Source organism: Cyprinus carpio, chromosome A1 (assembly GCF_018340385.1).
Source record: "Cyprinus carpio isolate SPL01 chromosome A1, ASM1834038v1, whole genome shotgun sequence".
NCBI classification, from domain to species: Eukaryota; Metazoa; Chordata; class Actinopteri; order Cypriniformes; family Cyprinidae; genus Cyprinus; species Cyprinus carpio.
The window spans coordinates 21,736,357-21,749,329 of record NC_056572.1 but is presented as its reverse complement, the minus strand read 5'-3'; the positions used below and the strand labels follow the sequence as shown (position 1 = coordinate 21,749,329).

The window sequence follows — 12,973 nt, the reverse complement described above, 5'->3', positions numbered from 1 at the left end:
AATCTTATTAAAGCCAAAATGCATTGAAGATATTTAGCCAATATCCAAGGTATTTTGAATGAAAAGTAGCATCCCATTTGTTGCCAACCATATAAATATCACTTACAATATTATATACATTGACTACGCTATCTAGAGGTGTTTGTAGAATAAATGCCATTTTTGCTTTGTATTATAAATAAAAAATACTGTACATTAAATGGTTATTGATATTATATAAATATAAATGATTGTATTAGCAAGAGAAAGCAATGTAAATATGGGTGAAAAAAAATAAATAAAAAAAATAAGCATCCTTAGGTTTTGTTTACTCAACAATGTACTATATCGGAATAGATTTTCCTTTGTGTTTTTGAAAAGTTTTGCATACAGACAGCACTGTCGTTCAAAACGGTTTTGTGAAAAATGAATAAAAACGATGCATGATACATGCCAGGCCAGTAGCTGGCGCTGTTACTTTGTAAAGAAATACTATGTGCTTGTGCAAATATGAACTCATCTACAGAGCACTGAATACACATACTATGCATGCGCACGATTTGTGTCACAGTTTTCACAAATTCACATTTTTGTAATTTACACAGAGACGATAACGATTCTGTTTTTCAACAACTTGCTCTTTAAAAACCCCATTTTCAAAAGTTTGCGTTTTCAGGCCCCCAAAACACTGTTGTTGTGTAAATGAACCACCAAAATGGTGTTGTGTAAATGCCCTCATAAAATTAGCAGACACTAGAGTAAACTGTTAAAGTTTATGGCCCACCCAACTCGGGAACTAGGGTATCAAAATAACCTCAAAGTTTCCAAGTTGTAAATACAATTTGAGAGGCCGTTCATGTGTGCTAGCATGTGAAGGCAGCATGAGGTGGAGCTGTTAGATGGGTGGGGTTCCCTCTATAATATTCCATTGCGGGTGTGGTGGTGGTCTGATGAGAGGACAGGACTCAGGACAGATCAGAACCTAAAGCCACATTGCTCTGATCATTGTGGTTACCAGTCATTACAAGATGATGTCCCATAGTTTTGTTTCTAAATGAAGGTTTTTGGGGTGTTTCGACCTGTTTACTCCAGGAGGTGACATGTACAGTAGGTGAACGAGGGAGAAAATAGAAATAATCCACCACACTCAGCAACTTTTAAGGATCCTTGCTTCAAGGTGCAAATTCACATCAGGGTTATTTCCAACACAGCAGCATTGACACTGTCATTTTTATTTATTTATTTTTTTGCTAATAAGCTGAACTGCACTTTTGAACTGAAGCAATAAATGACCAAAATCAGTCTTCAACGCCTACGGGACAAAATGAGATTAAAGAACATCATTCTGCTCCACTGCCAAAAAGTGTAATCGGTAAGAGCTGCCATTGACAGTACCTATAATTAAAACAGCAGCTGCAACTTTTCACATCGCAGCTTTAGAGAACATCATTCAAATGGTGATGTATCAAAAATGTGCAACCCAAACAAAAACAGATGAGTGTGTACAAAGATGAATACTCCATAATCTCGTGGTTAAATGGAGATGTCATTTACATCCTACGAGTAAAGTGTTTTTCTGTTATCCTGACGAAATATAATACGCAGAACTGCCAAAGTGCGGTGGGTACATATACAGTACCATACATTATACATTAGATATTTCCTATCAGGTTGGGGACAGATCCTTCGTACAGGCATTTAGAAGACCGTAAGGGAACTATTAAGCAAAATTAGACTGTCCCAGTGGTGTGTCTGACGGGACTAAACGTCATTAAAATGTTTAAACTGTAGTCAGATTTTACAAGAAGCAGAGCGAAGAAAGAAAGTTATGTTTGAACATTTCACTACGGGTGAAGTCTAACCACAGGGGTCAGAGAGTGAAATAACTTCTTAAAAATGCAACAGTCTCAAGGCACCTTAATGGATGAGATCATTCATCTGCTTTTGCAGGGAAGGAGTGATGCTAATTTGTTTGGCTAACTACTAACATATATTTAATATACATTTAATAAACTATAAAGGGGCCAACTGAGGGACATACTAGCATATGAAACTGTGGCAAGCATTTAATCGTGGGTATATAGGAAAATGAGAATATATTAAGACTCTTACAATAAATGGTCTAATAATTTCTACTAAGCTTGAAGTGTAAAAGGTTCCTGAGGCTGGTGTGAATGAGCGTATGGGTGGGTGCCATCATTCTGAGTCCAACTCATCTTCAACAAGTTTGGTCAGAGTACACTGAAAAGTTATAACAGGCATGAGGTCTATTAGTCAGATAGTTTTGCCCACATGAAAAGTTCAGTTTATTTTCATGGACACAGAATTTGCAGATTTTCTCATGTTTTATAACAACTTGGTTGCAGGTAACATTGCACTCGTACCATCTAAAATACACCATAAATGTTCAGAAGGCAATAAAATGATAGCACCGGTAAACTTAAAAAAAAAAAATAATAAAAAAAATAAAATAAAGAAAAGTGATTAAAAACCAGTATAAAATCCTATGCTGGGTCAATTTTTCAGTTCATAGAACTTCATTTTAGTTTTTGCTGTTGCAAACAATATAAAATACTTTTTTTTTTCTCAAACAAGAGTAAAAAAGAACACAAAAAATTAAAAATACCTCAAACAATTTTTCACACAGGAAAAAAAAAAAAAAAAAAAAAAGATGGTAACAGCTGTCAAGTCCATGTGAAATCTGCATGTTTGTTTCCTTAGTATAAAACTGCATTTGCAATTTAAAAAGAACAGTCATTTCAAGAGATGATATCAAATAAATGATATTCAGTAGACTTTCCAATGATAGATTACTGCTTCAGACAAAAGAAAAACTATGGAAGCCCAGAAACAGAAGAGTCGTTTTGAACATACACACAGTAGCTACATTTCTAAAGCATTTCACACCATAGTTAGTTCTCTTCCCATTATGCAAGGCTTTTAAATGCCAAACATATATTTAGAAGCATTCCAAAGCAATGTAAACTGTGTTTGCTAAATTCACCTATGCAAGGCAACTTTAGAAAACACCTGGCTAGTAAATCGTTTATGCGCTTAACCAATAAGTAAACACATATAGAACATCATAAAGCACAACAGCTAAAGTATTTGAACAGGCATCTCATAATACAAGCATTAATGCTAATTTATTAGTTACCTACAGGTTTGTGAGGTCATGCTTGATTAGGTAAATGCTACTGCAGCTCTACTTCATCTGGTATTCTTAGTCTGACATCCTGACAGGAATGTGTTCAAAAGCTCTTTGGATTCTTGGGGCCGTTCACACAAACCGCGCTTTTGCACTTGAGATGCTGCACAATAATATATAACTGCAGAGCCGTAACACTGATGAATGGAAAAGAAGGCAGGGTTCAAGTTGTACTTATTTTTAACTAATTTAACCTGCCTTAAAAATGTGGTGCTCATATACAAAAATAAACAATTGAGACGCAGCACAATGGTCAAACATGTCTATAGTGCACATTTACACAGAAAAAAAATAATTTAAAGCAGCTCAGTAGAACACAAAAACACATTCTGTTTCACACTGCAGACGAATCCTGTGTGCATTTATTTTGGTGCCCTTATCTATCAGAGCCCATTTCCACTACATAAAAATAAAAATAATTCTTTGGAAAACAAAATTATGACATAAAAAGTCAAAATTATTACTTACTACTTAACGGATTCTGAAATAAAACTTTTTTTTTTTTTATAAATAAAATTTCAACAGAAAGTTGAAATTATGAGATAAAAAGTCAATTTGATAAGCCCAAATTATGACTCATAATTATGACATAAAAGTAGAAATTGAGATAAAAATACAAATGACAAAAAGGCTAAAATCTCACATTGAGATGAACATATGAAACAAGTTGAAATTTAGAGTCATGACATTTTAATCTCAATTTTAAATTATAATCACTTATAGTCATAATTTTGACTTTTAAATAATGATAATAAATAAAAACTTTACACTAATTTTGACGTCAAATTATAACTTTGTACCTCATCAAACTAAAAACTGAGATACATAATTGTCATTATTATGACAAAAAAAAAAAAAATTACTTGACATCTCATAATTCATAACTCATAATTTGCATTTTCCCGACTTTGTATGTAATAATTGATATACCAAAGCATTTTTTTTTTCTTGTGACAGAAATGGGCTTACATACAATAACAACAGGTTACAGTATTCAATTAAAATACGGGATGGAACTATTTATCTGCTATTTGGAAAACACACACACACAACCACACACACACACACACACACACACACACACACAGACACACACACACACACACACACACACACACACACACACACACACACACACACACACACAAGCAGCACTTTCTGTTCAGTAAATATGAATGAATCCAAGAGACAGTTTATCGCTACAGTCTGGAGTTTGGATTCTGTAAATTAATTACTTTTTGGATCAATCTACAACGACATGTATATTACATTTCAGACTATACATTTTTGTAGTCTCAAATATGAATGACCATTTTAAAATTAATTGCCATTATTTATTTTGAATATTTTTTTTTTTTTATAGACTGGCGGGTTTGTTACGCAGGAGAAATGCTGCCCGTATAAAAGCACATTGTCGCAGCTAGTGCAGTGTGAAACAGGCCTAATGTTATGAAATTAATATAGCGATAACATGTGGGAGGAAAGGATCAACACAGCAAGTTCAGATAACCAGAAAGAAAATTTGTCAGGCTTAAAGCTCTAATTCAGCAAATTTTTTAAGGTATAAATTCAAAACAAAACCATGACCATAGACATTTAGGCATAAGCAAGAACATTGTCTTGATCCAGCAAAAAGAACCTTAAACAGAACCTTGATATTGCTTATTTAAAATAATATTTAAAAAAATTCCTTTTGCATAATATAAGAGACTCAGAGGGTGTTGAATCAAGTTGCTCATCTTACAAGAGGTTGAAGTGATGAACTGTTTCCTTGGTAAACGTTTGATCGTGATTATGATGACAATAATGATGTCCAGAAGAAGTCTGTTTCTGTTTCTCAAGTGTGCAGGACTCAGGGACAAGCAGGCAAGACATGCCTTTAATAATAACGCAACTATGACCTTTTAATGTCTCCTGAATGGTTAGGCTAAAACTTCAGCTCTACATCATTATCTTCCATCAGTCCTGTCGTTTTATTCATTCAAAAGAATATCCTCTCAGAAGTTCTTGAAAATTTCCAAATCCTTAGCTGGCACTGGTGTGTCCTTCTTCCACTCATCCTCTGGATAGGTGTCGAAGTTAGACGTGTCACCCTCGTGAGACACCTTGGGAACTATGGGTGGCTGTCACAGGAATCAGTGAAAGTCATTAAAGAGGCTTTAGATACACTTTAAAGATCTTAGAAGTTCATGCATAGCTTGTATTGTAGTTAAATGTACTGTAGATTCCAAATGTATTACTGTTTTTTCCCTTCAACATTTATAATAATACGAAATCAGTATATTAGAATGATTTTGGAAAGGATCGTGAAACTAGAGACTAAGAGTAATGGATGTTGAAAAGTCAGATCTACCATTACAGGAATAAATTAAGCAATTATATTAATATTTTATTATATTATATTAATATTTTAACACAACAAACAGTTAATATAAAATATTATTTCACAATGCTAGTGTTTTAACTATGTTTTTAAGTGACTGACCCCAAACTGAATGGCCGTGTACACTTTCCACTATGCACTACCAAGTATTTCTGGGAAACTGCATATGTTCAGTAAACCATGGGAAATATTCTGGATATATAATTCTAACATTAAATATAGTAAAAGAGGACCACTTTTTAATGAGGCGCTGGCACTGTTATGTGGCCAGTAATGACTTGGGAATCTTACCAAAATGAATGGTGTAAATCTTTAATAACAGGACATATGAGTTATGGTGCTTTTACCTTGAGTTTTCTACAGGGCACAGAATCCCAGTCTACTGACTTAAACCATCTGTGCTTCTTCACATCGTCAGCTCCATTCTGGAAGAAGACAAACATAACACACAAGATGTGAAATACTAAATGAACTAAATGAACAATAAAGTAGAATAATGTCTCACACTTTGAGACAAACCACCACAGTTAAAACTGTAAGCATAAAAACGTAGAAAGCCTATCAAGGCTTTTAGACTTAACCTTGTATGAAACTTCTCATTTGACCCCAAACAGTCTTTTCAGCCACTGTACTGCCTTTTTAGTTTCTTAGAGAGGGAAAAGAAAAGTGGGGCAACAATGCTAACCTATTGAAGTCTTCTAGAAACCTCAGAATTTGGGCCATGCATTGCTCTTGGACCATGACAGATACACATTCACTCAAGTGGAATAACAGATATCTGCACTTGTAAATGAACGCTGCCAGCAGGACCTGGCCTTGCTGTGGAAACAGTGCAAACACAGCTGTGACTGGTCTGCCGGGTCTTAAACTCTCATTGCATTTAGTCAGAGGAGAAAAAGCAAAAGAACAAAAGTGCTAAATTAACAACAGAAACATCTAGCCTGGGAAGTCCCCTAAAAGTGACATTTCGGGTTTTCCTTCTTTATCTCTTACTCTGAATCTGCTTTGATGAAAAAAAAAAGGAAATTTGAAAAAACAAACAAACAAAAACAAACAAACAAACAAAAAGTGAGATATATATTTCAACAGAGCTCATTCCTCACATGTGGAGAATTAGAATAATAGCATTAACAGGAAAATGACGCTCAGACACAACCATTCACAAACTTCCCATGACATCACCGACACAATACGCATAACATTACACATGACTAACCTGGCGCGCTGCTGCCGCCTCATCATTATTTCCTCTGAGAGGACAATTCGGAAAAGTAACCGCCATTAAACCATAAGTGTTTGAATTACTATAGCTAGAGATGCAGAAACATTTCGCACAAGGTTTCTGTCTGTAGTTCTTTCCCCATTATCCACCTCGTCTGATGGGGGTTGGAAGGAGGTATAGTGGGAGAGTTGCCCGGTGTCAGAATCACTCTCTGAATGTCCAGGGAGTTTCTCCAGAGCCTCATCTCATCCCCTCTAGGCAGATAGGAAGCTTTCTTATCATAACTGGAAACATATGTGGCCAACTGTGGCCTTTGGGAGAAAAATCTCTGAGGACTCAATCAGGGTCTTATTATTTGCCATGTGCAGCTTTATTAAGATGCAAACTGGCTTATTGTGTTAGATGATTCATAGATTTTCAACCTGGCCTTGAATTTGAGATAACTATAAAGAGTCCATATGGCCAAAAAGCATATTATCAATAGAGCGTTCTCAAAGGAAATATGCCAGATGCTGATTCCTGCTGAATTACTTTGCTCAGCATACAATAACCACATACTGTAAAATATATGTCACCAGAATCCTGCTTACCTTCATGTTTCCAAGCCTTCTTGCCCGATCAATCACCAGAAACTTCTTGATTAGGTCCCTAGATAAATAAAAAAGTTTAATAAACACAAGAAAACTGGCATGCTGACTGCAGGAATGTCCACCAGAGCTGTTGCCCATGAATTGAATGTTCATTTCTCTACCATAAGCCGTCTCCAAAGGCGTTTCAGAAAATTTGTCAGTACATCCAACCGGCCCCAAAAACACAGACCACGTGTAACCACACCAGCCCAGGACCTCCACATCCAGCATCTTCACCTACACGATCATCTGAGACCAGCCACTCGAACAGCTGCTACTACAATCGGTTTGCATAACCAAAGAATTTCTGCACAGACTGTCAGAAACCATCTCAGGGAAGCTCATCTGCATGCTCGTCGTCCTCATCAGGGTCTCGACCTGACTGCAGTTTGTCGTTGTAATCGACTTGAGTGGGCAAATGCTCACATTCAATGGCATCGGACACTTTGGAGAGATGTTCTCTTCACGTATGAATACCAGTTTTCACTGTACAGGGCAGATGGCACAGTGTATGGTGCCGTGTGGGTTTACTGATGTCAACGTTGTGGATCGAGTGGCCCATGGTGGCAGTGGGGTTATGGTATGGGCAGGTGTATGTTATGGACACGAACACAGGTGCATTTTATTGATGGCATTTTGAATGCACAGAGATACAGTGACAAGATCCTGAGGCTCGTTCAAAACAGTTGTGTTCGATTGTTGGCTGGCTGTGCTGATTTAAATCTAGCGGTTCTTTTGTGTTTGTGTCACAAGTTCAGTGATGCAGTGACGATTCTTTCTGGCCAATCCGTGATCAGCAGAGCTTACACGTCATGTTTTGGTAATGGTACGGTTCACCTGGAACCTCAACCAAGGTGGTACTAAAAAAGTACCAGGTACCAGGTACTGTACCCAGTGGAAAACCACCCAACAGTGAACCGTTCCGAGCCGTGCCGTACCATGCAGTGGAAAAGCGCCATTATTGTGGCCAGCCTAAGGCACACCTGTGCAATAATCATGCATAATAATAATCAGCATCTTGATATGCCACAGCTGTGAGGTGGATGGATTATCTCAGCCAAGGATAAGTGCTCACTAACACAGATTTTGTGATAAATATTTGAGAGAAATAGGCCTTTTGTGTACATAGAAAAAGTCTTAGATCTTTGAGTTCAGCTCATGAAAAATGGGGGCAAAAACAAAATTGTTGTGTTTATATAATTTTGTTCAGTGTAGTTTAATAAACACAAGAAAATTAAGGCGCTTAATTTCATGAAGGCAGATATTAAGAGCAGGGACGCACCGATATTGTAATTCTGGCTTACTCATATAAATCAGTAACTATTGTAATGTTATGATTAATCATCAATAAATGGCTGATATTAAAAATCTGTACTGCTTTGTTTAAAAATGAAATGAAATGAAATTATATTAGAAAAAATTGTGTTTGTATGCTACAGGTGAATTTAGGCATCACATTATAATGTACAATATTTGAAATCTGCTATATAAGTATATTATTTGAATACCTAAAAGTAATAGAGTGAATACAGTTAATACATAAATAATAATAATTTTGAAAAAGTAATGTATAGTGTGCTGTACTTAACCTTGAAGTAACCTTCAAAGGGAAAAAGGATGAATATTCACTAAAATATTATCCATTTCATTTTGTGCTAGATGACGGTAAAAGTAAAATCTAAAAAATATGTGGAAATACATTTCTAGAATCAAATACCATACACACAAACACACACATGGAAACATTTTATGATTAGGTCTCACTAGTTAACTTTACTTAATGCATTAACTAACATTAACTAAAGAAAAAAAAAACGTTTACAGTTTAAATATTTTTTAATCTATGATAATATGCCTGTTATAATAATAATGGTTGATAACAATGATTAGTTAACAACCACACAACTATTACAACTGTTTATATTTAGTTCATGTTAGGCTGGGTCCATTAAATGATACTAACAGATACAATTTCTATATAAGTAAATGTTAACTAATTGTTAATTAACATTAATAAATACTTTAGAAGCATTTTTCATTATTAGTTCATGTTAATTAATGAAGTTAAATAATGGTAACAATGGAGTCTTACCAAAAAGTTACAAAAAATTAATTGAAATGCCAAAAAATCATGAAAAAAAAAAAATATATATATAGTGTAGCTTATGAACATAAAAAAACAAACAAAAAAAAACAATTATAAAAAAATAAAATAATTCTTTAATTATGATTTTCTAGTTTATTTTATGTTTTGGTTTAAATTTTATGTGTTTGTTTGAAATAAATGTGTTTATGTTGTGAAAAAGAGTTCATGATGTTGTTTACTGCTGTGCCGTTGATGTTCTCACTCAACCTAACATGAGAGACGCTTGGAGCGATCATGATACAGATGACCTTACCACTCATTCTCGCCTCCCTTGCAGATGTTATTCATTTTCCAATGATCATGTGTGTTTGACTTCAGGACACCATTATCTTATCAAGCTTGTTAAATCCCTACTGACATAAGTCGTAGTTTTGGCTACTTTCACAATTGTAACTAGAATAAACATGCCAGTCCACGCATTTGCTTTGCCTGAGGTGACTGTCTGTCTCTATTTCCGAGAGCTTCCTCAAGCTGTCTTTGTCTCTGGTGTGCAGTCCGTTTGAAGCAGTGAACAATTTAGCCCCTAGTGGACAAAAGCCTTATTAGGAAATGCAGCTGTGATGTCATTTTGTGTATGTGTTTGTACAGCTGCAATGACTTCTTAGATGTTACAACTAAGAGAGGATACTGTTCTGTATTATTGAGAGGCGTCAATTAAAGGATTACTTTTTTGAACATCAAGACGGGACAGTGGGCCGTTTGTTGAATCCTGAGCTCCTTTAGTTCAAAAGCACCATAAGTAATAGTGTAGAGTAAACAGACACCTGCCTGTCTGTAATCTGGAGGATGCCTCCACTCTTACAGCCATCAGTGTGCTTAGCTGACGTGTTTAGATGAGTTCATTAGGACACGAGTTTGTAACTGTGCGCACATCTAACTGCGTCTCCATGTCAAAGACCCACTTTCTGATTACAGAGATGCAGCAGTGACACTTCTATACGTCTATATAATAAAAATGTCTATAAAAGTTGTCTATAATAACGTATAGAGTACCATATTAACAAATGCCTTTACTGTATTAAGATGCTTTTGTTGCAAAGTCATTAAAATAGTCATTAATGATATTCAGATTCATATACTCAGAGATGGGCATAAATACATGGAAATGTATTTAAAATACAAATACAAAATACTCTGTGGAAAAATGTATTTAAATACAAATACAACATACTGTGTGGAAAAATGTATTTAAATACAAATACAGTATTTTGTATTTTGAAATATTAGGCTGAAATCTATCTGGGCCTATTCTGAATGTCAAAAAGCATTTAGATGTGTGCAACTTCTTAGAAACTTTTGTTTTAATTTTATATACCGCTTACCTTCCCCTGCCCTGTAGGAAATAAAAAACTCAAAAAAAAAAAAAAACTAATTTTTAACTTTTATTATGTTTTATCACCATCATTAAAAGCCAATGTGACAGACTGGCGTTCCAATGTGTCCAACTTGGCCCAGTTCTGTTTGTTTCACAATCTTAAAGTATCTGCCATCCAATATTGCTGACCTAACCCGCCCAGTTGAACTAGTTGATGGAATTTCTGGTGAATTTCAAGTCAACACTGTAAAATGGATGGGATACTGTTTATTAATATTATGCATGAAATTATATGTGAAACATTCACAATTTTAAATAGAACAGTTCATAGAAAAGTTATGGGTCAAGAACAAAACACTAATCTCTCATTTAGACACTGAATGTTATATATAATTCGTTAAGCTAATTATAAATAGTCACAGTGAATGAAGAAACTACATAGGCCTACTGACTTTTAATTCCTTACCTCATTTCTGCTCTCTCTGTCATTCTCTCTTTGTCATTCTCTCTCTCTGTCATTCTCTCTCTCTCTCTCTTTCTTAAGTGCTTGCTTCCTTGCTAGTAATTACAAATAAACTTATGTAGTGCAAAATAGCAGCCATTTATATACTTACTTCTGACAAGGTTACAATGTAGTCTATTACTTATGGTGAGCACTACTAAAAAAACTGTAAAACTGTGGGAACATTTTCTGCTATATAGCAAAGAATAGGGATGGGTGATATGATTAAAATCTTAATTTTACTTCACAGTAACAATATATGGCATGGTTTCACAATTATCAATATCAGTTTTGATACCACAGCAAAAACTGAATTTCAAACTCTTTTGATGCTTTCTTTACGCAAGTAGTATAGGAACTTTTATATTTATTTAATGTAAAGTTTATTTGTTTCTATATACATAATTAGAAAATATAAAGTTTATCTAAAATATATTTTTTTTAATTAGAAATCATTTGGCACTATTTTTTTGGTGAACAATAAAACTAAAAGTGTGGTGTATATTTCATCGTTGTCATCACAAATGCACACAATCACTACATGTGTAAACTAATGGAGACAGACAATGATTAACCTAATTATTTCGTCTCTACATAAACAAACATTTGCATAGATGGGTAAACACAATCACAATTTGGAAATGTGTCCAGTTACATTTTCATAAAGCACCATGTTTGTAAAATTTAAAATGATTACATTTACAAAATGAGCCTGCATAGCAGAAATAATGAATAAAGTAATGGTCGGTGTTTAATACAATCGTTAATTGAAATAAAATAATTAATGAATTAAAAAACATATATAACACAGTATTGTTCAATTTAGTGTTATACATATGTTATCATATTAATATGTTTTGTTCTAATGTCACAAGTCACAATTTCAAGTTTACTGGGTTTAACTTGATTATTTGGTTAGGGTTTAAGAAGTGTACTAAAAAACTTTTTCACATGTGTTGTCAAAATGACCCACAACCTAATCAGTTTACATGTGAAGAAATCCATTTATTCACAAACTTCTCACTAGACAAGTGTTTGACAGACAGTATAAGATGTGTTTGACAAATTATTTGGCAAACTACTTTCTCTCATCGCTGCTTTTTGGTGGTTTGGAGAACAATTACTCAGAGTCGCTTCACAGAATTATACAACGGAGAGCACACCCTGACAAAGAGGTTTACTGGCTCAATGTATTTTAAGTATTTTGAAAATACAAAAATACTCATATTAAATGATTTTAAATACAAATTACATTTGATTTTTTCCAAAGGCTTTAAAATACAAAATAGTATTTTGTATTTCAAATACGTATTTTAAATACATGTATCTGAAATACTGCCCATCCCTGCATATACTTCAGTATATTTAAAGCTGCAGTCTGTAAGTTTTGTCTCTTTGGGCCCTATCATACACCCGGCGCAATGCGGAGCCAGGCATGACGCAAGTGTTTCTTTGCTAGTTTCAGCCCAACGCAGTTGTCATTTTCACATCCTGCGCCACGTTGTTTAAATAGCAATTGCATTTGCGCCCATTTGTGTGCCCATGGGCGTGCTGGTCTGAAAACAAGGTGTGTTCAGGTGCATTGCTGC

The 12,973-nt window shown here is 34.7% G+C and overlaps 3 protein-coding genes across 4 annotated transcripts in view; 1 reads left to right on the top strand and 2 right to left on the bottom strand.

The window, feature by feature from the left end:
- Positions 1-12,973, top strand: part of LOC109064757 (CD99 antigen-like protein 2) — a 289,995-nt gene that overhangs the window by 61,339 nt on the left and 215,683 nt on the right. The gene's annotated exons all lie outside the window — the stretch shown is intronic.
- Positions 1-12,973, bottom strand: part of LOC109094305 (charged multivesicular body protein 2Bb) — a 338,419-nt gene that overhangs the window by 116,434 nt on the left and 209,012 nt on the right. The gene's annotated exons all lie outside the window — the stretch shown is intronic.
- LOC109053472 (cAMP-dependent protein kinase catalytic subunit PRKX-like) overlaps positions 2,262-12,973 on the bottom strand; it is a 42,066-nt gene continuing 31,354 nt past the window's right edge. Inside the window, exons 6-8 of the mRNA XM_042757424.1 lie at positions 7,383-7,440; positions 5,918-5,995; positions 2,262-5,310 (exon numbers count right to left, since the gene is read on the bottom strand). Coding sequence (XP_042613358.1) covers positions 5,185-5,310; positions 5,918-5,995; positions 7,383-7,440 — 262 coding nt within the window. The 3' untranslated portion in view covers positions 2,262-5,184. The remainder of the gene's footprint in view (positions 5,311-5,917; positions 5,996-7,382; positions 7,441-12,973) is intronic.